Source organism: Patiria miniata, unplaced genomic scaffold (assembly GCF_015706575.1).
Source record: "Patiria miniata isolate m_02_andy unplaced genomic scaffold, ASM1570657v1 HiC_scaffold_6, whole genome shotgun sequence".
Classification (NCBI taxonomy): Eukaryota; Metazoa; Echinodermata; class Asteroidea; order Valvatida; family Asterinidae; genus Patiria; species Patiria miniata.
In genome coordinates, this window is record NW_024037073.1 from 5,742,006 (window position 1) to 5,766,457 (window position 24,452).

Here is a 24,452-nt window from a genome sequence, read left to right on the forward strand (position 1 = left end):
AGGATCTTCGCGCGAATTAATTATACGCCAACCACACTTTCTGAATGGCGCCCTCTCAAGTCGACGATTGGCTAATTCTTTACTTTTTTCGAGACCTATAATACAGCGCATGTCATTTTTAAAACTACGTGGGAAAAGGATGTATAAAGATCAAATATGGAAAGCTGGCTGTCTTATTATTGTTCTCCTAATTCCGTTGAACTTTGGATTATAAAATACACAAGGGAAATATTGCCATCAAACACACCGACCATGTCACGCCTAAACAACATGTAGATTAGAATCATAGCCAGCAATTCAGCTTTTTAATTAAAACAGCAATCTACGCCAATTCTTCCCCCGAACCACCAGAGACTTGAATCTTCTACCACAATCCATCTTCGAGTCCTGGTCTAGCATCACTGGCAAACTCCACCCTAGGCATGACCACTCTACTGGCTTAACCCTAACTCCAGGGGGTGTGCAAAATCGTATTGAAATTGGAGGATTCAGGACTGTTAGGGCTATGCCTCATATTCTAGTTCCAATCCCTGGTTTTGGAGGAAACAAGAAGTACCAAGTGCCTAACCAAGTCATCTCCGAGGATTGCATTGATTTTAGGGAACTTCCTTGAATTGAATGGAGTTGGTTATTGTCCGATTTTAGTCACCATGCATCCATCACCTTCTCCCCTGCCCAACTCTCCTCTTCCCGGCAAGGCCCTCAACCGTGACCACACCGTACTCATAGTCATCATCCCCAAATTAATTGGCTTGCCCCCCCCCCCCACACACACCTGATCCCTCCTACAAGTTTAATAAGTATTAAATTTCACCCATTCCCCAGGTACCTCTAGGATTCCCCCTCTGTTTTCACACCTTTCCCTTAAATGCTGATAGTTTCTTGGTAATCCGTTTTCCGTTCTATTTATTATTTTGAATGCCCTGATTTTAGTGCATAGTTGAGTTATCTCATGCCAGTTGATCCATCAAAGAGTGAAGTGACAACTGCTGTCTTTTTTACTTAATATATTGTTTTGGACAAAAACAAATTGCATTTTTCTTACACACATTATTCAAGCATATCTTTGCCCACATCTTGAGGACAAGTGTAACATCCATCTATTTAGAGCTCACAGAAATGATAGTGAAAGAACTCAGGTAAAACTCAAAACAAGATACGGTACTGCATGTATTTATGAAAATTTGCAAAATACTTCAAAACAATACTGTTTAATCGCAAAAAAAAAAAACAGAACATGTTTCAATAAATATACTCCAGAAATTTTAAATACTTAAACTGCATAATTATTCACTTTATTCTACAAGCTGTTTCCATGCCCAAAAAAATCGGACAATAAAATAAACTTACAGTATTAAAGTTACTTAAAAATCATTGTTCCCTTCAACATAATTTTTAAACACTGGTAGCTGCTAACACATACACGTATGTGTTTTTTTTCCGGGAGGATGTGTCTATGGCCTAAATATTTTTAGTTTTTCATTTTGCTGGAATTTTTTATTGCACATTACATTACATCTTGCAAAAAAAATTTGCAATTTATACACTTATTAAAAAAAACCTTCTAATAAAATATAAATGTAACTCTTGCAGCTACCAACATTCTTAGAATCATTAAAATAATAATAATAATAACCAATTTTTATATAGCGCTTTACATTATTATTACCCCTGATCATTGGGCCAATGAAAGATTCCAAATACCATCTCAGTTCCCTGGGGAGTATACAGCTCGATGCAGCCTCTTAGTCGCAAAGAAGCTAATTCAACCACAATAACCATCTCTGCCCTCACAGGTACCCATCTACTCCTGGGTGGAGAGAAGCAATGAGTGACAAAGCGCCTTGCCCAAGAGCACACGCACCATACCCCCGGGCTGGACTCGAACCCACAACCTGCAGAATTACCCGCAGACCACGAATTCAATGCCCCAGACCATAAGGCCACGGCAATCCACTTCATTACATTTGATGAACCTAAATTTGTTCCTATCCTTTACCACTAGCTATTTCTTGGGATGGGCAACCCAAAACTACTCGGACTTAATGAATTACAGATGTTTGGGCAAAAAATTCACATCCTCAATAACTTGAGCATTGCAATGTAAACATATACACATTCAACCTACATCACACAGACTCTGACTACATCTGCGATGGTATTCTTAGCAATATTTCATATTGTCTTCAAACTGTTACATCAGAAACTACAGTGACTTTTGGACTATAAGCGCAGGATCGCGTGGAGTGACCAATCACAATCCACACACACTGTTTCAAATGCGTATCGCATGCAGTACGCACAACTGAGTTTCATCTAAACATACACAAACCAAAATGTTATCACATCGGCACCAGATGCGTGTTGTTGTTGAAGGGGCACAGAGTCGGTACTCTGCTTCTAACCAGGGCCTTCGCTCGTACCTATGGCCCTATCAAAGGGTGCTGGTGACTGCTTCACAAAATCCATATCAAATCCATTTCAAAGTATCTTATGAAGGAAACGCAGTCTGCAGAGCATTGTTGGCTATAAACAATGCACATACATTCCGTGCACACGTGTCGTGCACATGGAAGTGTTGATACGGGTCATGAGGAAAAAAAAATTCCTCCGTGATGGCTAAAAAGGTACAAAATCTATCCAAAGAAATTAGAGTTCCCCACAGATCTTGGATAGGGTTAGGGAAGTGGGACCAAGTGAAACCATGGTCATGTCACCTTTGGCTTGTTGCCGCTCTCCAGAATGAAACCACAGACGCCGCAGCTGAGGACATCAGTCCACCGGCTGCTCCCGCGGGAGAACCCTCCGTAACAGTCTCCCCTAACTGAGCCCCGTCGTCCTCCGACCCGTCCTGCTGAAACGAGGCCACGGACTCGGGCAGCGGACTGGTTGCCGTGCTTGGGTTACCGGTGAGAGTAGGGACCTGTGAATCCAGGACGTTTTCCCACTCCAGATCACCTGAGGTGTCGCTGTCCTCGTCCATGAGATGAGACAACGATTCGCTGGCGCTCTCCGACTCACTGGTAAGACTGATGTGGGAGGTTCTAGGCACGGACAGTAGTAAGTCTGCATGTACATCTGTCATGTCTATGGGACCATTCCTAATTTGAAATGGGAATTGAACCAGTTCCATAAAAATGCTCAATTTTCAAACAGGTCACACAATCTATATATGAACAATACAAAACTGAAACAGATATAGGAATCTAATTTTTATCAACAGGTGCAGAATACCACATCAACTATCCTTAATTACTGGGTAGGCATTGTATTTTAAGAAATTTAAACTAATCGACAAATTTCAAATTGACAACAACTTTGAGAGCCTGATTGCAAAAACAAAGCCCTCCGAGTCTTACAATTGCTTATATGGACAATTCCACCGGTACTCACATTTTCGTAACGTGAGTAACCCATTTTGTGCGTCTTGTTTAACATACATAACACATTTTTCTGGATGTCATCTTTGGTGCTTAGGTAGGTCTAGGTTTACTTTATCTACCATGGGGATAACAGTTATTGAACCTTTTCAGTAAGGTAATTACAGCCCAAGGAAACTCAAAAGTATATCAAAAATGTAACGTGAGTAACCGTGGAATTGCCCATATGGGTGGATCTAGCTTCCAGGAAATGGGGGGGGGGGGGGGGGGGGGACGGCGTGAAGGCATGCCAAAGGCACATCCTGCAAGGGGGGTCCAGGGATATGCCCCCCAGAAATCTATGACGCTTTCCAATGCTCCTAAGGCAATTTGAAATGAAATTCAGGAATTTTAGCATTCCATTTATTATCTTTGGCACCATTTTTTCTAGTATCATAACATTAGTCGGGGACTGAACAGAAGGGTTGCACCTCCCCCAAGAACCCCCCCCCCCCAAGATCTGCCTCTGGCTTATCACTGAAAGCATCAGCTTTGGTGCTAATTTTTGAACTTTGTCTTTACTATGGCTCCTAATGGAGGTATGTGAATTGAAAATTTGTTTTATTTCGTTGAACACTAACCTGCCAAGCTGAACGTTACTTGGACTCAGTAAAGCCAGCAGATTGCGCACAGTGTAATGGGGATGCAGGCACTCAATGTCTACATTCTGCAACATGTGGAAATACAATAACAATTGGAATAGATCTTGAACACGGCGGTATTAGCCTTTTTGAAGTATGACAGACACAATAGGAGGGCACCCACTGAAGTGGCTAAATTTGAGTAAATACAAAAGAGTTTACCTTCCGTATAGTGCCGACCTATTCTGTCCGCCATGCTTCAAAACGACTAATAAGTCTCAGATAAAATATCAGTTTCCTTCCAAATATATTTTTACCCAGAATGTGGTCAGTTAAAGTTGGATGGATAGCCAAATATGTGATGTGATCAAGCTAAATGAGTCGTTTGTCTGGAACTTTCGTTTGGAGATACAGGCCAAAATAGGGCCACGTCATCACATCACTTCATCACATCTCTTGGTGTTCCGACTTCCATAATTTTTGAACTAGAGATGGTATCAGCATGTGGTTTTCACAGCAGTAATGCTGAGATTGTGCTCTTTTGAAATCTGTGAAAAAAAATGACCAGGGTCCACAAACAACTCAGTTAGCTTGACCGCATCGCACATGTTAATACCATATTAATTCAGCTGTGATTGTAGACTTGATGAACGAATAAAAAATAAAAAAATAAACCAATAAAATGATTTCAATTGACTGTTAACCTATGCGCTGCTGTAGTACACTGTATTCATTCCCTGAAGAAGCCATTAAACCACACAGTGCTGGGCGATTTGGGCAGTGAAGGAAGTAACAATCAGGGCAGTTTGGGGCGGTACAGGAACCAACGTGTCAAGGTTTCTGATCATGTGATGTTGACTCACCTGACTGAAGCAGAGATAGAGGACGTTTGTGTTGAGTTTGTCAACAGCCTTGTAGAAATCATGAGAACTGAGCTGCTCACCACAAAACACACTGCAAAGAGAAAACAAACATCTTAAGAATGCTTGTCATCTTGACAGGCATATGCAAAGATGCAAAGTCAATGCACCCCTTTGTAAAAGAACTTATAAGAAAGGAGTTCATTAGAAGTACATTGTATTTTAAGAAGTATGATCACACAACTTTATTTATGTTAAAGTTCACAATTTTGCAGTACTTGGTTCGATCGTGTGTGTCAAGGCTTAGTTCAAAGACATGTGGATCAGTGTGTATTTAGGAAGCATGGTGCCATCCCCTACCCCTCAATGATGAGGGAAAGGGAGGGGGGAGGGGGAATGGCACCATGCCCCCCCCCCCAAAAAAGTAGGTGTTCACAGATTTGTTTACTTGTCACATCACAGAGCGACACATATGGTCCGAGGTGTGCAATATCATCTGCTTGAGCAGTGCCTTCAATTGTCAGCCAGTGTCCATCCCCCCACTCCCCCAACCCACTTTTGGACTCTGACGGCTGGCTGAGCGAAAGCAAAATACTGACTGCCTTCCAGTACAGAGAGTCTGCTTCCATCCCCTAGGGGCAGGAGTAGGGGTAGTAAGGGTATGGTTGCAACTTCTGTGCTGATCCTCATCGAACACGATCTGTTATGAATCCCTTGTGGATGTTTTAGATTAGGTCATGTTTAGCAAGTACTGCACTGCTCAAATGTGCTCTTGGGATACAGGGGTAAGCCTGTAGCCTTTTATCTTAAGTAGCTTCAGTGGTTATAGTTCAAATGTAAAAAAAGCAAAGCGGACCTGAAGGGGCACTTTTTGGGAAGCACAATGCCGAGGTAGTATGTGAGGAGTGACACCAGCTGAGCCGTGTGGCACAAGGCACCACTCAGGACTTTACCAGGATTACTGAGGTCCAGTTGGGTGTCAGTACCCTGGTTGGCATTCTCTTTGGCCGCAACTGCAGACGGAGGAAAGAGAAGGAATCATGTGATGGATTCAGTGCAGGAACTGACGATGGGGATGGGTGGCCTACTCTCAGGAGCAAAGGGAGGACAAGCTAGGTCATTTGAGATGAAATTTTGGAACTTTAGCATTCCATTTGGTTTAGCTCACGTTTGGTTAACCCCATGCGCACGGGAAGCGGTCATGGCCGCGGCCGCTAATCCTCATTGGAATGCAGTTGCCAGCTGTGGTATGCCGTGGCACACAGCTAGTGGGTAGTTCCACAGCTGCTGCTTTTGTGCAGTCCCGCTACCACACAAAGGCTGTGCAGTCATGCGGGCCACTTGCTCTATGTGTGGAGGAATGTCCCCATTATAACCCGTCCTTAAGGGGTTAAGCAGTCAATATTACACCACACACTGTACTTGCACTTCTGCTGTTTGTCAAACAAGGTACCACAAAATATTGCAAAATAATAAACTTTAGTAAGCAAATCTACATCACCAAAACCAACTGAATGAAATGTATGAAGGCATTGTAAATGATTCCAAAAAGGAATTTCAGAAAAAGTGTTACTGTTGTTTGTTCAGCACAAAAAAAGTTTGCTCAAGCAAAAATGCCAGAGACTTGGGACTGGTTCTGAGAGGGGGGCCAATTCCACAGGAAAAAATCCCTGCTTACAGCAGCAGAAATTCCTTGCTTACAGTTAGCATATTTTACAAGCGAGGTATTTTCGCTTATGCACATGCATATATCCTGTAACTAACGAGTCTGTGATTACAGGGTAAGCACAGAATTGTTTTTTGCTCTGAGAACCGTTAGTAAAAATGGTGATTGTATTAAAGGGAAAATACAACATTTGCAAACATCAAAAAATATACAATGTAACTACCAAATTATTCTGAAATACTTTGTTGGACTATTAGTGAATGACAGTCTAAAGCATCCTGTAAAATCGTGGCACCTGGTATACTGTCATTTTCAAGAAAAGTGGTATTTATGTATTAATTAATTTATGCCTTTTTTTCAAATACTGGCCCCAAATGACCATATTTAGTTAGTCCGCATTTGTTTGCAATCGATTACAAACGTATGAATGGGTACAAACCAGCTACACTGGTTCCTTGACCTTACAATTCCCCAATGTCTATAAATTGCTCTGTTTCATCTAAAATGGAGTCAGGGAACCAGACTACAGGAAAATGATTGTGTTTCTTGTTTTTTTTTCATCATCTACGAAAACCCAAAACGTCAAAAAAGTCAGTGTGTAACAATATTTGCTATATATTACCAACCCCCCAAATCCATCCATTTCTGAAAATTACGGCAAAAGCAAATGATGTATATTCCCTTTAAAGTGCGGAATTCTGTGGTTAGCAGAGCCATGGAATTGAAGGCAGGTCTCACCCCAAGCACTGTATGCCGTGTAGTCCCCGTTAGCCGGTACACATACCGCGCTGGGGTGCACCAGGCTGTACTGCACCTCATGACTATTCTCAGTCTCAATCCATCGCCCCTGGACGTAGGACAGCTGTCTGGCCTCGGCCAAATCAGCCACAAGCCGGTCACTCTCTTCCTCTGCATCTGCTGGTCTACTGTCCCTTTTGGGGAAAAGATATCAAATTTATTTTTAAAAAAATCTTGGTTTATTTCAACGTTGCATCAACTGAAGTAAGTATCCAACACAGCTGGAAAGCAGACTTGGGGAAATTGATATGGGTCATTCTATGAATTTTGGGTCCTCTTTCCTGTTACATCTGACACGCACTCCTTAATGCAATCATCCTCCAAGAGTGATTATGAACACCCAAACTAACGAACAAGCAAATATAAAATTGTTTAAAGTCATTCTTAATGATGCTTGAATGACAAATTGCAAATTACCAAGGTAACAGGGACAGAAAAAAATTACTATACCTCGTACATATTCATGATCGAGAGCCGAACTCTCACTGGTCAATTCACCATCACGTGCCAGATGTTATTTTTGCTGTTTACCAAGTGTGCGCGCAAGGATTCACGCACAGAGTAAATACGCATGCGTAGTAGACTGTTGCACGGCTTACCCGTGCGACAGTCTACTATGCATGCGCTTTACAAAGCAATCGTGGAACTGTCGCAGGGGTGTAGTATGCATTCGCGAACACCGCCCAAACGAGCTACACATGAAGAGATGGTTAAGGTTGCACGGCGAGTTATTTTTTAAAGATGCCTCCTGTACAAAAGAATGTTTTACACAAACTACTATATTTACAGCTGCACTGTATGGTAAACGAACTGAACTAGTGAAGTTGTGATTCTTTCGGTGAACTGGACAAGTTTTCCAACAAAAATATTGTTTGAGGTTCCTTCATTAAAAAAACAAACAAATCGGCGCTGAATATGTATGAGGTATAGTAAAACAAATATAACATGGTTTAATTCGGGTGGACAGTCGATATTCGCTCCCCTCGGTATTGGAAGTTGACAAACTAGTTCCTTCGGTTTTGCCTCGGGAACTAGTTTGTCAGCTTCCAATACCTCGGGGAGTTAATATCGACTGTCCACCCTCAAACCATGTTATATTTGTATAATGTCCCACTCTGGGCCTAAAATTTACTGACTGACCCATATACATCTTTTAAAAAAATAGAAAAAAAGAACAAATGCAAAAATAATCTATATTTGAAAAATCCAGTAAAATATATTATTCATGCTGAAAGAAAAAATCTGATATTTGTGAAGTGCAGAAAACTAGCAGGGTTGTAAGGCACACCACTCAGGACTAAATGTGCACATAGACGATTCCAAAAGAAGACAAAGGACTTGGATTTCACACTCAGGTTTCGACTCTCTCTCTCTGTTGGTAATCAACACTCATCCATGGTTTCGACTTCAAACTGACTATCCCTAAACTCCATTCAACTTGCCAAGCAGAACTCAAAACGAACAATTCAGTGACCCCTTGGGCCAAACACTTCAAACCACTGTTAAAAAAAATCCAAATCAACTGTAACATTCCTCACACTACACAGTCATGGCCTAAAAACCAAGTATCTCGAATTCAGCATTTTGCGACCCAAATCAGAGCGTGTAGTACAGCAGATAGGTAGTGGAATTGTGCCCTTGATGATACACGCATGGCACTTGGCACACAGTCAGAGTATGTCATGACAAAGATATTTGGCTAAAGGGGGATCGCAGATTTGTCCTTTGAAACTATATAGGGTTGCCGACCAGTAAATAAACTTCCATAGACCCCAATGGTAAATGCTCCCACTTCAGAAATTCGGGAAAAATACTCACAACTCTCCAAGGTGTTCGGGACACACATCAGATTAAAGCTTATTTCATCATCTTTCATTTTCTTTTCAATTTTCGGGGGGGGGGGGGGGGGGGGTCAACTGATGACTTTTAGGAGAAATTTCCATCCGAAGATGATCACCCCTGAAAATAGTCCTGAAGCCCATCGCCATTTTGAAAAACGATGCCTACACTCCATTGCAAAATAGAGCGCTTTAAGGGCCCCAATTTCATCCAAATTGAACGGAACTACAAGTTCACAGTCCTGTGCACGGCTTCCACCCATATTTTTTACAAACCCTCAAGTTCATGGTCCACAGCATGCTCAAATACTGAAGATTTTGAGGGCATGCAAATCGTGATTTAGCCAGCGTAGGCAATTTCGGACCGATTTACTGGTCTGCAACCATAGGTACATGTAGAATAGCAAGCAATGGTGACCATTTTGAAATTTTGAAAATTGTTAATCTACCTTTATTTTTTCAAAGGACAAAACTGCGATGGCCCTATAGCCACCTTTCTTAAGACATATTCTGACTGTGTGCCAAACGCCATGCTTGTATCATCAACGGCACAATTCTCTCAAATATTTCTCCTATCTTACCCAGTGTGGATCTCATTGATTGTGAAGATGTAGGTGGTCAGCTGATTCACATTGCTTCTCCTCAATTCAGACAACCTCTTTTCACAACCAGCAAGCTCAGCTTGCCGACTGCCTAATACAGTTTTGCCATGATCTACAAATGCAATCAAAATGAAGCGTTATATGAAGCAAATTACAAAAGAAACTTATCTCATAAATCAATATTAGGTTTTGCCCTTCACCGACGTACAAACACTGTATTCTCAGTGTGTTACCTCCCGAGTGAAAGTTGGAAAAAATCACTCGGGTGGGACTCGAACCCACGACCTCCTGCTTTCTAGGGCAAAACCTAATTGTTTTACATCAGCCCAACGCAAACATTTCATCTTATGAATAGTGCAGACGTATTACCACTCGACCACCGAGTGATTTTTCCAACTTTCACTCGGGAGGTAACACGCTGAGTATACAGTGTTTATACGTCGGTGAAGGGAAAAACCTTATATTGATTTACATCCCCCGACGCAAAAAAAATTCCATCTTATGAATTATCTCATAAAATTTGGAGAAAAATTCACAGGCAACAATTTATTTTATGCAACGCCTGAATAAAACCCCTTCATCTGATTGGTAGGTCATTGATCACATGTCATTAAATTTATCGTCCCAACCCACAGCCTGGCCGAACCACCCAAAAAAGTTCTATTCCGCAGTAAATAGAAGTTTCATTGCACGGTCATACTATTGGTGACTCGGACCAATCAGATGATGAGGATTTATTCAAAAACAAACAATGAATGTTTCACATTCGTGCAATGGAAAGAATAGCGTCATTCAGTTCGCCATGTGGAATGGAACATTCCATCTGTCACCTAATGAAATTATTCTTACCATTGCACTCATAAACAATATTTATTTCTGTTCGATTCCTGCCCTGGTCCACATGTGGATTGGATTTCAGTCCCTACATGATTCAGTGAGTTTTCCCAAGAATTTCCTTCTGGGGATTTCCTCCCATGTCTAAAATGGTAATTTCTTCATTTTCTCCTCTCTGTAGGTTTTTTCAGGCTTGCTACAGTGCCCAGGGCGCTTTTGAGGAATCCTTGGTTTCATTACCAGAAATAAAAAACAATAATGACAACTATCATCAATACACTTAAAAACTTCTAAAAGTCTGGACAACTTTTCTCCTACCTATGCACTTGGTGGTGCGTTCTAGCTTGATCATATGGTTTCTTGCTGTGGTCACCTTGTCTTTGATCTTTGCACTTTGTGATGTCTTGGAAGCTTTATCTGGAGAAAAATTCAAAGGTAGAGTTTCTCAAATTTCTCTTCTACAATGACTGAGGTACATTCAATACAACATACTTCGTTGTTCTTTAAACCCTTCCTTTCACAAATCTACCAAAATCCTAAAATCAGATTTTGCGGGATTTTGGTGGCTTGAGGAATGTAAATATCGCTATCACCTGTGCTTTACATTGGGTTTGATGTCCAATTTTGTGAAGAATATATGTGATGCGATCAAGCTAAACGAGTCGTTTGTCGGGAACTTTCATTTGGAGATACAGGCCAAAATAGGGCCACTTCATCACATCACTTCAACACATCTCTATGTGTTCCAACTGCCATAATTTTTGAACTAAAGATGATATCAGCATGCGATTTTCACAGCAGTAATACTGACATTGTGCTCTATTCAAATCTGTAAAAAAAAAAAAAAAAATTAACTGGGTCGACAAACAACTCATTTAGCTTGATCGCATCACATATTGATAATCCTGTGAAAACGAACAGATTCTCTGTTTAAACACATATTTATAGGAAAGAGGATTACCATAATTTCCTTGAAATGATAAAGACCAAACCATCATGCTTAATAGAAACCTATGTTTTACAATGAGATAAATGAAGATCTGCATTTTCACACTTTTCTCCAAAAGGACATCTACCGAGATGAAATTTTGACAGGTTAGTTTTTAATAACCTGCTTCAGATTTATGTATTGCTCCTTGAATCTGCAAAAACACACATTCCTTTTGAAAATGGTGTCCATTACAAATATACCTATAAATTTGTCCCTTTGCCAGTACAATGAAACATCAATGGCCCCCCAAAAAATCTCCTTCAAGCAACAAAATTACTGACAAATGCTATTCTGGTCATTTTAAGGGTCCATGCAATGAATTTTTCTTAGAAACATATTCTGTGCAACTTTCTCCTCCGTTAAAAATGCATGAAAACTATTTGACATCCAGTTTTGGTTAATTTTATTGAAAAGTGCACTTCTTTAAACATTCAAAATTGTCCATGCTTTTCCGGACAACTGAGGGGGCTGTTACTGTGATGTCATTTCAGGATGGCACTGTTCAGTTTAGGGGGTTTGTGTTCAAATTGTGAACACAAAAATTTGCTCATTTAAGACATTTGTGAGAAATGTTTGCTCATTGGCTTACTGCCATGTACTGACACAACAACGAATCACCAAGAAAACAAAATTGCGATAGCAATATATCCAACATTCTGGCAACTTGTGGTGCTGAAACAACTGTAACATTGAGGTTTCTGCCTGAAATGACATCACACTTTTGCTCATGAATACGGAAATTTGCATCAGTATAACAACCAAAAAGACACCACATTACCCTTGAAAATAAAGTTAAATGGAATACAAAGGTGCATTTTCAAGGATTGCATTAACAGAAATTACATTTAAAGAAATAACGTTACTTTAATAACTGACACTAACTTACCAGCTAAGCATCTTTCTTTGCTTTCTTCCAAAGCTTTCTGCATCAACTCTAATCGATCCTTTAACATTGAGATCTCCCATTTCTGAGCATAAAAAAACATATCATTAAAAAATCAATTCAAGAATGCTATTTATCCTATTTGTAAATATATACATTTTTCTCCCAAACATTTTTTGGATGGAATGTTAAATAAACCAATTTTCAGCAATTTTGTAAATGCATGTGTCATTTTTGCAAAGAACTTTTTGTTGTGGGCTGGTACTTTTTAGTGCATCTGTTTTTACCTTGGCTGCAATGGAGACTGCTCTGTCTAACTTCTTGGAAACTCTGCAAAACAAAATTTGAAATGATTCTTAAATCATTTTTCCCATTCAAAACACCAAAATGCCATTTGTTAAATATGTCATGACGCTTTCATTTTTGAAGAATATGTGTTGATTCAAATTTCACATAAATGTCAAGCACTTACTAGTTCAGTGTGACTTCATTGTCAAAGTTTACTTAGAAAATATAACGATTCCCTCTTATTTTTTGACATAAAAATACTATTCATAAAATATCAAACTGTCATCATCATTAAGCTCACTAAAATAACTTCAAAACCTGCTAAAAAGGTCAACTCCGAAAGAGACTTTGGAAAACTTGTCTTACAATTTGTTTTTACAATTATTCAGGTACATCATCACTTTGATTGTTGTTTAAAGTGGTGAAAATTGTGCAGACTACAGAAGTCCTATTTATTAACAATTTCACAAATTAATAAGAAAATATGCAATGACAGTTTAACATGACTCCTCAGGTTTCTGGCAACTTACTTCTCAAAGATGTCTAATCTCTCTTTTCTTAAATGATGCAGGCGGTGTAACTTGTCCGAGAACCTGCAGAACAATATTTGACTTTATTCACCATCGCAATCACCTGTAAAATTAAATACTTCTCATCTACAATTATCATAATATGTCTTTTACTCTGTAAAACTAAAAAATAAGCCAGCACGAAATAGCCCAATTCCTAAAAAATCTGATGTAACATGTTTGCCAGCAAGTTGCCACATAACTTCAAAATGGAATGGAGATTAAACCATGGAGCTATAACATAGGCCCTAATCGCATATTTGGAACAGTAAAATTGTAAAAGTCATAAAACAATTTTATTAAATAATTGTCCAATGTTGTTAATTTTTACAATATTTGTGACGCCTCATAACTCCACGACAGCCACATTCTCTCCTCAAACTGAACTAAAATACTTCCATTGAGTACAGTACACGATGATGCAACCATTCCTCCATGATGCAACTATCATTGAAAATTGGGCTGTGGTCATAGGCCTACCGCGTTTCGTACTGTACACAAACATTGCTATGACTGATTACCTTTCTGAATTCTTGCCGAATCCACAGCTGTTGGAGTGCACAAAATCCCCCTTTTCCACGCACTTCTGACATGTAAAGGGCTTCTTCGTTCGTTCACAAAGTGGACAGCGTTCTACAGCAATAAGCAGACCGCCAAACGGAGGAGCAATTATGGGGAATTCGTTCTGAAAGTTTTCTGCTTTCTCTCCGCTGTCAAAGCCGTCCATCGCGAGTGTCATCGGCTGTTTATTTTTATCGATGATTTTTGTCACTTACAAAGCCGCGTGCTTCCCTGACTTCTTTTCAGAAAGCGCGCTTAGAGTATCGAGAAAGGGCTATCTTGGTATAATTCTGGAGAACCTGACTAAAAAAGAGCTGAGCACTCGAACTCGAATCTGCGTGCAGCTTCATGCATGGTGAACGTGAATGCTACTTTACACAACCATCATTTTCTGAATTAAGATGTTTTACCATGTAAGTATGACTTTGTTATAATTATAAATTCCGATGGGGCACTGTTACTGCAAGCAAAGAGGCAACTTGCGTTGTATCAACAGCCGCAAATAGGTTAAACAATTGTAAACGGTAATGACACTTTGACAGGCTGCCAAAGTCGTGTATTTCAGACATGAATTAAAATTTACGCAGTGGCTATCAACCATCATTACGGCAGTCAACCGTCTGGTCTGGTTTCCTGACGTGACCTGGCAATATTCAACCTTGGGATCTTTGGCTCTCCAGTCTTGGAAACAGAGTATCAACCGAATGGTTCTGGGACTTTATTTCCCTTTAAAAAATCCTCGGCTCTAAAGCCAAGGATCGCTGAGGAAAAACATTAAATGTAACATTAGCGCCTACTTCAATAAAAAGTATGGTACAACTATAGAATGCAGGGCCACTACACTCCAGTGCCCTGTCACCCTCCCTTCCTTTGCTACGAAAAATAAAAATGGATATGGATGCTTCGTTCTCAATAAAATACCGCCGAGAATTGCGCCCTCTATCGGCGCGCGTCTCTGCGACTCCGCGCCTCCGTGACTCCAGTGCCCCGCGTCTCCGCGACTCCGCGTCTCCGTGTCTCCGTGCCCCGACACATTTACAAGCGCGCCCTCCCTTCTGATCATTGATGAGAAGACAAGTGCATTCGCTGTACTTAGCACTTTTTGCAGGTTTGCATATTATTATATTGTAGCCTATTACTCCTATCCTCACATCGCCGGCCTCAATCCACGCCTCCAAGCAGAAAAAAAACCCTTGCTCCGGCGTGGCCTTGCATTCTATAGTTGCTCCAAAAGTATGATTTGATCAAAAACATAAAATTAAACTAGGCCTTATTAAAAATTAACATTAATGATGGGCCTATCAATTGTTTCAACATATAACAACATTAAAAGACAAAAAAAAAGGGGGGGGGGAATAATTGTCGCACAGCGTGGCCGTGGATTTGATCCCGGGACCTTCGGTATGTGGTCCAACATTTAACAAATTGAGCTACCAAAGTGCTCTGAAAGGGCATTTATAAATGTGATATTGATTTACATTGGTGTCTTTGCAATGCCGTAACGATAGCAGTTGAAATTGCATTATGGCTGCCGTAACGATACTTTAACCTTGCAGACTTGTATGTTTACGTTTGTATTTTAATTCATATAGAATGAAGTGTCCTTACACCAGTCCTTAACTCAACGATGGTCAGTCATTCATGTCATTGTAAATGTTGAAGGGAGAAGGAAAAAAAATGGATGGAGAAACACTTCCAATTTTATTTTTTTTAATTCTTAGAATTTCAAATTTTACCATTTATACCGTTAATAAAGAAGTGGACCGTTGCACATGCATCAGACTTCATCTGTTTCCCCAAGGTTCAGAAAAGAAAAATCCTCCGAAGCCAGGAGTCAGACAGAAGTGTTATTTTGCAATGCCGTAACTACCTAGACGATAGGAATTGAAAATTTGTCAAGGTGGAAAGATTCCCATTTCTGGCCATCACTTATTTTTCCTTCAGTGACCTAGTATCAACCATCAGAAAGTGATAATAGGCCTATGTCCTTAAAAGTCAAATTTAGCAGGGAAAACATTGAAGTATTTACTGAGAAAACACTTAGAAATTTTCAGACCAGTCTCATGGGGTTTGTGCAAAGGTTGACAAGCGATGGCCAGATATGGGAATCGTTCCGTCACTGTTTCTGTAACTAAAACTTAGGCTAGTTAAAGTTTCAACAACTTCCAACAGACTTCATTCACAACCCACCAGAATGACGTCAAGACACTCCATTGTTTCCTGTGATTGTAGATTTACTGTTCACCCTCTTAATCAGTTTTGCTTTCACAAATATTCTTAAAATTTTTAATGAAGTGCATGCAAACTAAAGTTTTGGTTGACTTTCTTTCTACAGATATCTCTGGAACATGAGATCCTTCTCCATCCGAGGTACTTTGGGCCCAATCTGTTGAACACAGTCAAACAGAAGCTCTTCACAGAGGTGGAAGGAACATGCACTGGAAAGTAAGACAAATAAATGATGGTTTGGAATAAATTACTTGACTTACAACTATCATTTTGGTAGGTGAAAACAGAAGTGAATCTGTGCTTTTGCAGCAAATTGATATTTTATGTCAATTTGTAATTATGACAAACATTCAGAACAGGTATTTTGGCATTCACGCGTGATCAGTTGATGAAATTAAATTCACTGGACACCAGAGTTTGACCCTAACCCCCTAGACCTTTTCGCTAGGATGCATCATCAATTCGGGCGATTCACAATGCAGTGCGCCACCAAGAGTTTGCCATGGAGAGTTAATTTTTCCCAGTGCATTGTGGGAGATGGTCGACAAATTCGCAGGGCGGGACATTTGAAATTGTTAGTTTTTGCGGCCAGAAAGTTCGTAAGCGTATGATTCGGGTATCTGTTTGCCCTTTTCTTTTTGTTTTATCAATAGGGAGTTTTTTTGTAAGGCGGCAGAACGCTTTGCCCCATCTATAACAAATTAGCTCAAGTTTTCTACTGACACTCGTTCAAATGGGCCATGTTTTGTCGACCGTGACTTTGAAAAATGAACTCTCCGTGGCAAACTCTTGGTGGTGCACTGCATTGTGAATCGCCCCAAATTGTATAAAATCCTGCAACCATGTTGATTAAGACAATGGATACAGCCTCATTGAAATCCTCCTACAATCACAATGTTGATGCATTTGACATCCAGAAGCAGTACGGATGATATCTCATCGGATGAGGCCTAAATTGTGTATGGCTAAGAAAAAAACATGGAAGTTTCAGCATGCAATCTTGACACAATGTATCTTCCAAAATCAATGGGCACTAACAACAGGCAAACATCCTCAATGCTCCAAAATCCTCCCAAAAAGCGCCTGGTTGATTCTGGAAGATTGCACCATTGTAGCAAACAGGCACATCCTTACGGGAACAATTACTTATGGTAATTTTTATGAAAAGAAATGTAAGCCCAAACAGAACGCAGCTTTAGTTGTGTAAACTTACAAGTATCTGTGAGCCAGAAGAAAAGTCTTCATGACATGAATCATGTTTAATTCTTGTTCTCTCAGGTATGGCTTTGTGATAGCAGTGACAACAATAGACAACATTGGAGCTGGATTGATACTCCCCAGTCGTGGCTTTGTGCGCTATCCCATCAAGTATAAGGCCATCGTCTTCAGACCCTTCAAGGGAGAAGTGGTGGATGCAGTCGTCACACAAGTCAACAAGGTCAGACAACATCTGCTTTTGTAAAAAAATTAAGATTCATTTTTGCTGGTTCCAGATGAGCCAGCCAATAGTCCTCTTTGTACTTCACTGATGGGACTCACTAACAGACCCTCACTTGTGACTTGTGCCTGGTTGTTGGCTGATGAGAAGAGCCGGGCAGTGCAATTGTATAGGATTACCCCGTAATGGGCTAAATATGGCCTATTGTGTAGACCAGATGCATGGAAAGACTTCCAGTGAATAGCCATTCTGAATTAATTGAATAGAATTTTGTGCACTCTGGGACCAGCATGACCAGGCTTGCCTTGTTGGCTGGTGAAGAGAGCCGGGCAGTGCAGTTGTATAGGATTACCCCATAATGGGCTAAATCTGGCATAAAGTGCACACCAGATGCACCCACAGTGAATAGCCATTGTGATTCAATTCAATAGAATTTTGTGTCATGTTATTACCTCTGCCAAGGAGGTTATGTTTTCATCGGATTTGGTTAGTTTGTTGGCTGGTTTGTTGGTTGATTTGTTGATTGATTAATAACAAGATAACTCAAAAAGTTGTGGACGGATTTGGATGAAATTTTTTTTTTTTTAACGGGTGGTCCTTGGTACAAGTACAAATCTATTAGATTTTGGAAGTGATCCGGATGTGGGTTCTTGATGCAGGATTTTTAAAGAGGTTGTGGAATGCTCGAAGACATTTCCGTCATTTTTCGGGTATATGTAGCCTAAGGTGTGATGAAATAAAAACGACTATTGTTTCTGTCATAAAATGAGTACAAAAGGTACTTTTGAGAGCTGTTTTTGAAGTCCTGTCATGCCTTTTTCGACCCAAACGTGCAGTTTGTGTAAAAGTCGTCGTTGCGGGCAGCAAACAAAACACAGTAAATCGTGACGTAATAAACAGGACTCCCGATGCAGAGTAGCATACACGAGTCCTGTTTATTACGTCACGATTTGCTGTGTTTTGTTTGCTGCCCGCAACGACGACTTTTACACAAATTGCACGTTCGGGTCGAAACACGACCTGAAAAATAGCTCTCAAAAGTACCCTTTGTACTCATTGCATGACAGAAACAATAGTCGTTTTTATTTCGTCACACCTTAGGCTACATATACCCAAAAAAAGACAGAAATGTCTTCGAGCATTCCACAACCTCTTTCAAAGGATTCTTCACCATTTATGCGAGTATTTCTTTTGGGTGAACTGACAATATGGCAGGGAAATGCTTAGCCTTGGCGGAGGTTTGTGCTCTCTGCGTGCTTTCTAGTTTTTTTTTAATGCATCTTCAGTGTGATTTCCAGTGGATATTGTAACAACTTTTGTATTTCAATTGACAGGTTGGACTGTTTACGGAGATTGGTCCTCTGTCGTGTTTCATCTCAAAACATGTGAGTATTATGTCAAATGGGTCTCCATAAAGCAACTTCGAATGATGCGAAACTAGTTCTCTCTTTTCTTGAAGCATAACTGACATTCTTGTCCTGTTGAGTCACAATGATTCCACAAAATCCTTGATTTTTGGCAACGAAATCAAGAATTGTCCATCATTGCAAATTTCATCCCCAGCTTTGAAGACGTTTATATTTCTGCTGGGGCACTTGATTTTATCTGACAGACTTTTATCCCGATTCTTTTTTCTCCAGTCCATTCCAGCTGATATGGAGTTTGACCCTAACTCCATCCCGCCGTGCTACAAGACCAAAGATGAGGTAAACACTGAGACGGCACTTGAAAGGAACTTATAAAAGATCAGGAACTTATAAAAAAAACCATCTGTGCAGGTGGTTTTTAATAAAAGTGAAGAACTCCCAAACTTTTCTCACAGTGGCGTTTCATATTGTTTGAAATGTTACGGGACAAATGTGATGCGATCAAGCTATATGAGTCGTTTTTCGACCCTGGTAAAAAAAAAATGTTATTACTGATTTGAAAAGAGCACAATGTCAGCATTACTGCTGTGAAAACCGCATGCTGATACCATCTTTAGTTCAAAAATTATGGAAGTCAGAACACCTAGAGATGTGTTGAAGTGATGTGATGAAGTGGCCCTATTTTGGCCTGTATCTCCAAATAAATATTCCCGACAAACGACTCATTTAGCTTGATCGCATCACAAATTGCAGAGTTGGTTTTCAGGCCCTCCCAGTTTCAGAGCTTTTCCCATCACATGGAAAACTCAAAAATGTTGAAATTGTGTTTAAATTTAAAGATAGGGCAGATCATTTTTCATTTGTGCATATTTTTCTTTTGAAGTAACAAAAGTGCTCAAAATCTAAATAGGGGTGCTTAACAACTAACCTGATGAAGTTTTAGCTCAGTGAATGCTGTGTGTTTCGAGAAAACAATATTCTAGGATCTCGATTTCAAATCAAAAGTTGCCGCGTCATGTTTTGAATTGCGCCCGAAATCAGCATCCGAGACACATTTACATTCAGCCAATAACAGCTACGCAACAGCTACGCAATGTCATGCACTGAACCAATGAATAAATTTGCCGAATTACAAACCAACTGCTAACGGAAAATTCCAAAAATGCGTCACTTAACGTATCTTTGGAAATGGCCTTCTTTTATTGTTTTCTTCAAAATGACAGCATGCCAGAAAGAATAATTTCACTGGGAGATTGCCATTATTATCTTTAAAGCAGTAAGCTTTTCAAGCATAAATTTGGTCAGTTACTTTTTGGATAGCTGCAAATGATCTACTGTACCCTTAAGAATACTGGATCCCTGCTGTGATAGATTGGAGTTTTTAATCTAATCCAATATGATTTGCGTGTTTCATCACTGAATGTTAACATTGCTTGTGTTTACTTTTTGACACTGCAGGATATTGTAATACAACAGGACGATGAGATCAGACTCAAGATTGTTGGAACGAGAGTAGACGCATCAGACATAGTAGGTGTCATGTAATAACCCTAACGATCCCCAACCACCAAAACTCCAACACAGGGGTTTGGTGGAGTCCAGCTGTTTAGTGTCCATTTTAATAGCACAGGGTGTTGGAATTTGCAAGGATGAGGAAGGTCCCTAGTATATCACCCCAGTGAGTTAGGGTTGAACATTAGTTGTCAGCAATCATAGCCATTATTGTAGGTCTTGTCAATGCAGAAAATTTCTCTGGATAGGCTTTAAGTAATGAGAGCCAAAAATCTGTTTAGCTTTGTGATTCCTGGCAACCCTGTTTTTACTGGACCACTTGACTGGTTCCAGATCATTAGGTTTTCTGTTCTCTTTATTATAATCGGCACTGCAGTGATTTTACGAACTTTTTCTTTTGTTCTATCAACTTTAGTTTGCCATCGGTACACTCATGGATGATTACCTTGGTAAGTGTATTTTTAGCTTTAACATCTGCCATCATTAATCAAACTAATCTTGGCTATATGTCACAGTTCTTGTGATACTTTTATAAACACGTCTTGATAGTTATACAAGCTGAGCATTTTCTTCTTGTGAAACTGACTTCTTGAAGTGGAGTTTCCAAGTTTTCTCGCTTGACAAAGCCCTTGATGACGCTTTTGTATGGATCCACATGTCGAGCTTCTGCAACTTACATCAGTTATTTATTCAATGCTATTCTCGTCAGTAAACAAGTTTCTGGAGTGTATTATTTCTAGTCATTGAACTTGAGGTGATTGATTGAACTTCTTTTTTCCTCTCCACCAGGCCTCGTCAGCTAGTATGCAAGACACTCGGTAATGGACGGCCACTTATCTGAGTGGGGATATTTATGACACAAGCCACGGATTGGGATGCCATCAGATGTCGTGAGCTCCAATGCTCTCTTACCATGCGTAATACCGATGCCTCCATACACTGCAAGACTCATGTTGATATTTTATACCCTTCTGGGTGTGGATTTGCTAAATTTAGTGCCACGGAAAGAAACTTTAAGATAATGCAAGTTTTTCATTTCTGAATAAACATATACTATGGTGGTGTTCTACTTTTGTTGTGCTATTCACGCAGGTAGTCCAAGTACACTTAACAATACTTCTTGATCAAACGTGCTCCATTGTTGGTTTTAACACACTTCTAAAGTGACTGTCTCCCAATACCCAAGACCAACATTGTTATTGCTGTTATCATTTTGTGACAGTTTATGAAAAATTGAAATGACACAATTTGTTTTGAAAGCGGAGCACATTGACTTTACAAGCAAAATTTGTTTTGGAGGGTATAGCAAAGCAAGGGCTATTGCATGACCAGTAGATGGTGGTTTTCAACCACTTTGGAGAGCATAGTTGGTGGGACACACAGCGTGCACATTCTGGCTGCATACCTATGGCGCCAAGTGCATATTTTTATTAATTTATTCTGAATGTGCACAAATCCAAAGCATCTTTGCTTGAACCTGCACAACCGTGTCCTCAGCAATGCATTTGAATGTCCTTCCTAGTGGTCTTCCACTAACTCTCCATTTGCAACTGTTACTTGTGCACAGAGCCCATAGAACACCCCCTTTAACCAGTTCACGCCGGAGACCGTGTATACACGCACAAGTTTTGTGGTATTCGGAACAGATGACAGATAAACACGCAGGGAGCGAGGCCGGAAATATCTGTTGGTGACCCGCTCACAGCGAGCGAGGCCGGCAATATGAGTGTGCTGCCCGAGGGTGATGGCTTCAATCCACCTGGCTTGAGGTCGAGTGAAAAGTAATCCCGCGCCTCGTTCTGTTCTTGTCAATATAATCCCGGCGTGAACTGGTTAAAGTCGTAGGCATGGCATCATTTGTTTTAGTGGATACAATTTCTTGATGTGCCATTGTGAACTAAAACTATCCCATGTAAATAGCTTTTTTGATAAAACCCTGTATCATAGAATACGACCAGTAAAGAATAAAACAAAATGAAGAACACTTTCATTTGTATACTTGTGCTTTATTATACATATGGACTTATAAAATAAATATTTCCAACTTTATACAATTCACAATGGAGAAATATTTTGTGACAAAGTGCAGAATCTGTAAAACAGAAACACAAGTTGTTGTAATTCACCAAGTTTGAATTTATAATTCACAGTTCAAACCAGGTTGAATTGAGTTATTTTCAGTCTTACTACAGCATATTTATTAGACAAAATTATAACAATACACTTTAATGTTTGAGCCACCAAGCTAACCCTACCAAGTTCCATTCAGCTGTCTCAACCTAAGTACTCGTACTTCCCTCGTACCATCAAGAAGTGGAATACTTTACCTGACTGCATTGTCAAATCACCAAACATTGACAATTTTAAAATCGAACTGCACAAACTCATCTACATGTGCTGTTCAACCCATCCCCCGCACATGCGTGGCTTTTATGCTCAAAGAAGAGTCCAGCAGAAGACAAGCAGAAGCAGAAGTTGATAATGTTTTCCATCGGCCCACCATTTGTAATCATAATTATTGTCGGGAAGAATCCCACCACATGGTGGCATTGTTTTATTTCAGGCACCTCCCATTAGAAAGTAGTGGCAACCTTTGGCCATTTTATGTATTACATGGTTCAAGGCTGGGTTTTAGTTGGTTGTGCAATGGTCGTGTGACTGGCAAATTGATGTGTAATCATCTTCTAACGTGCCATTCACAGTTTTTGCTGAAGCATCGAAGAAAACGTTTCAACCAGAACATAAGCCCATGCCACTCATGGGAAGAATTTAGGTATTCAGGTAGAATTCAGGTAGAATTCAGGTAGAATTTCCACCGAGATCCCCAGACGTGACACCACTGGACTATTTCCTATGGGGTACAGTAAAAGAGAAGGGACAAGAAACAGAGGACCTTCAAGTGCAGAGACTGTCAAGAGATGTGCAAAGTCCATCGTAAATATATAGATTTAGATCAGGAGATGCTTCCGTCCGAAAGGGCATTTGGAGTGTTCTGGAAGGTCGAATCAGACACCCTTGGGTTCAACGCAAGTGTGAAGGAGAAGCCTCTCCACTGTTTAGCTACAGCGGTAGGCATGGGGTCGTCCTATCCTGTCTTCAGGCGACAAACCCCATGCCTACCGCTGTAGCTGAACAGTGGAGACGGTGGTTACTAGAGCTGCTGATGATAGAAAGGATTGGCGTATCACGATGTGTGAAACCTGTTTGTGGTGATGCCATTGTCGAGGCACAACTACACCACTTTGCTGATGCATCTGCATATACACTGCTCATTCCTGATGGCCTGAAGACAAAGCTTGCACCAATAAAGACGGCAACTATACCCCGATTGGAGCTTGCCGCTGCAGTAGTGGCTGTGAAGCTGGACAAGATGATCAAGCTCCACATGCAGATACCGTTTGCAGAGTCTGTCTTCTGGTCCGACAGCATGATCGTTCTTCAATACCTTAGAAATGAAGACAAGCAATTCCAGACCTTTGCCATGATCCACAATAGCTCCTCCCCAACCCAGTGGAGACATGTAGATTCAGCTTCAAACCCAGCTGACAACATCTCTAGGGGCATGACAGCCCAGTAACTCATTGATTGTGATCGCTGGTTCAATTTGCCACCCTTTCTACTGAAGGAAGGAGGTGCCTGGCCAGCTCAACCAGACTTCAAGTCTCTTCAGCTCCAAGAGGATGCAGAAGTAAAAAGAGAACCACAGGTGCACTCAACCAACACCACATCGACACCCAATCCAATTGACAACTTAATCGCTCGCTACTCGTCATGGCATGCACTGAAGGGAGCAGTTGCTTGGGTCTTTCGTGTAAAGAAGTTGTTGCACACGAGATGTTCTGAAGCTGCTTGACATGGATATTCTGGCTAGCAAATCACTATCGATTAAGGAGCTTCGACAAGCTGAAGCTGAAATTGTCCATTACAACCAACAGGCCACCTTCCATGAGGAGCAACTGAAAACTAATCGCTTTTGAAGGTTGTTGCCCATAAGCTCAAACAGCAGAATCCTGTGC

General features: G+C 40.4%; 3 protein-coding genes across 3 annotated transcripts; 2 read left to right on the forward strand and 1 right to left on the reverse strand.

Moving 5' to 3' along the window:
- Window positions 1-1,161: 1,161 nt before the first annotated feature.
- On the reverse strand, window positions 1,162-14,088 carry LOC119742944 (beclin 1-associated autophagy-related key regulator-like). The gene is made up of 11 exons (XM_038219217.1): window positions 13,851-14,088; window positions 13,291-13,353; window positions 12,760-12,802; window positions 12,476-12,557; window positions 10,917-11,015; window positions 9,744-9,876; window positions 7,265-7,458; window positions 5,717-5,873; window positions 4,864-4,954; window positions 4,001-4,086; window positions 1,162-3,101 (listed from the first exon to the last, which is right to left on the reverse strand). Exons 1-11 carry the CDS (start codon window positions 14,066-14,068, stop codon window positions 2,714-2,716), a joined length of 1,554 nt encoding a protein of 517 aa, XP_038075145.1. The 5' UTR covers window positions 14,069-14,088; the 3' UTR covers window positions 1,162-2,713.
- A 97-nt stretch (window positions 14,089-14,185) lies between these two features.
- LOC119742945 (DNA-directed RNA polymerase II subunit RPB7) lies at window positions 14,186-22,420 on the forward strand. The gene is made up of 8 exons (XM_038219218.1): window positions 14,186-14,303; window positions 16,226-16,335; window positions 17,398-17,557; window positions 18,892-18,942; window positions 19,198-19,263; window positions 20,383-20,454; window positions 20,852-20,885; window positions 21,226-22,420. The coding sequence occupies exons 1-8, from the start codon at window positions 14,292-14,294 to the stop codon at window positions 21,237-21,239; spliced, it is 519 nt and encodes a 172-aa protein (XP_038075146.1). The 5' UTR covers window positions 14,186-14,291; the 3' UTR covers window positions 21,240-22,420.
- Window positions 22,421-23,548: 1,128 nt separating this feature from the next.
- LOC119742766 lies at window positions 23,549-24,013 on the forward strand. The gene has a single exon (XM_038218937.1). It carries the CDS (start codon window positions 23,549-23,551, stop codon window positions 24,011-24,013), a length of 465 nt encoding a protein of 154 aa, XP_038074865.1.
- Window positions 24,014-24,452: the final 439 nt, after the last annotated feature.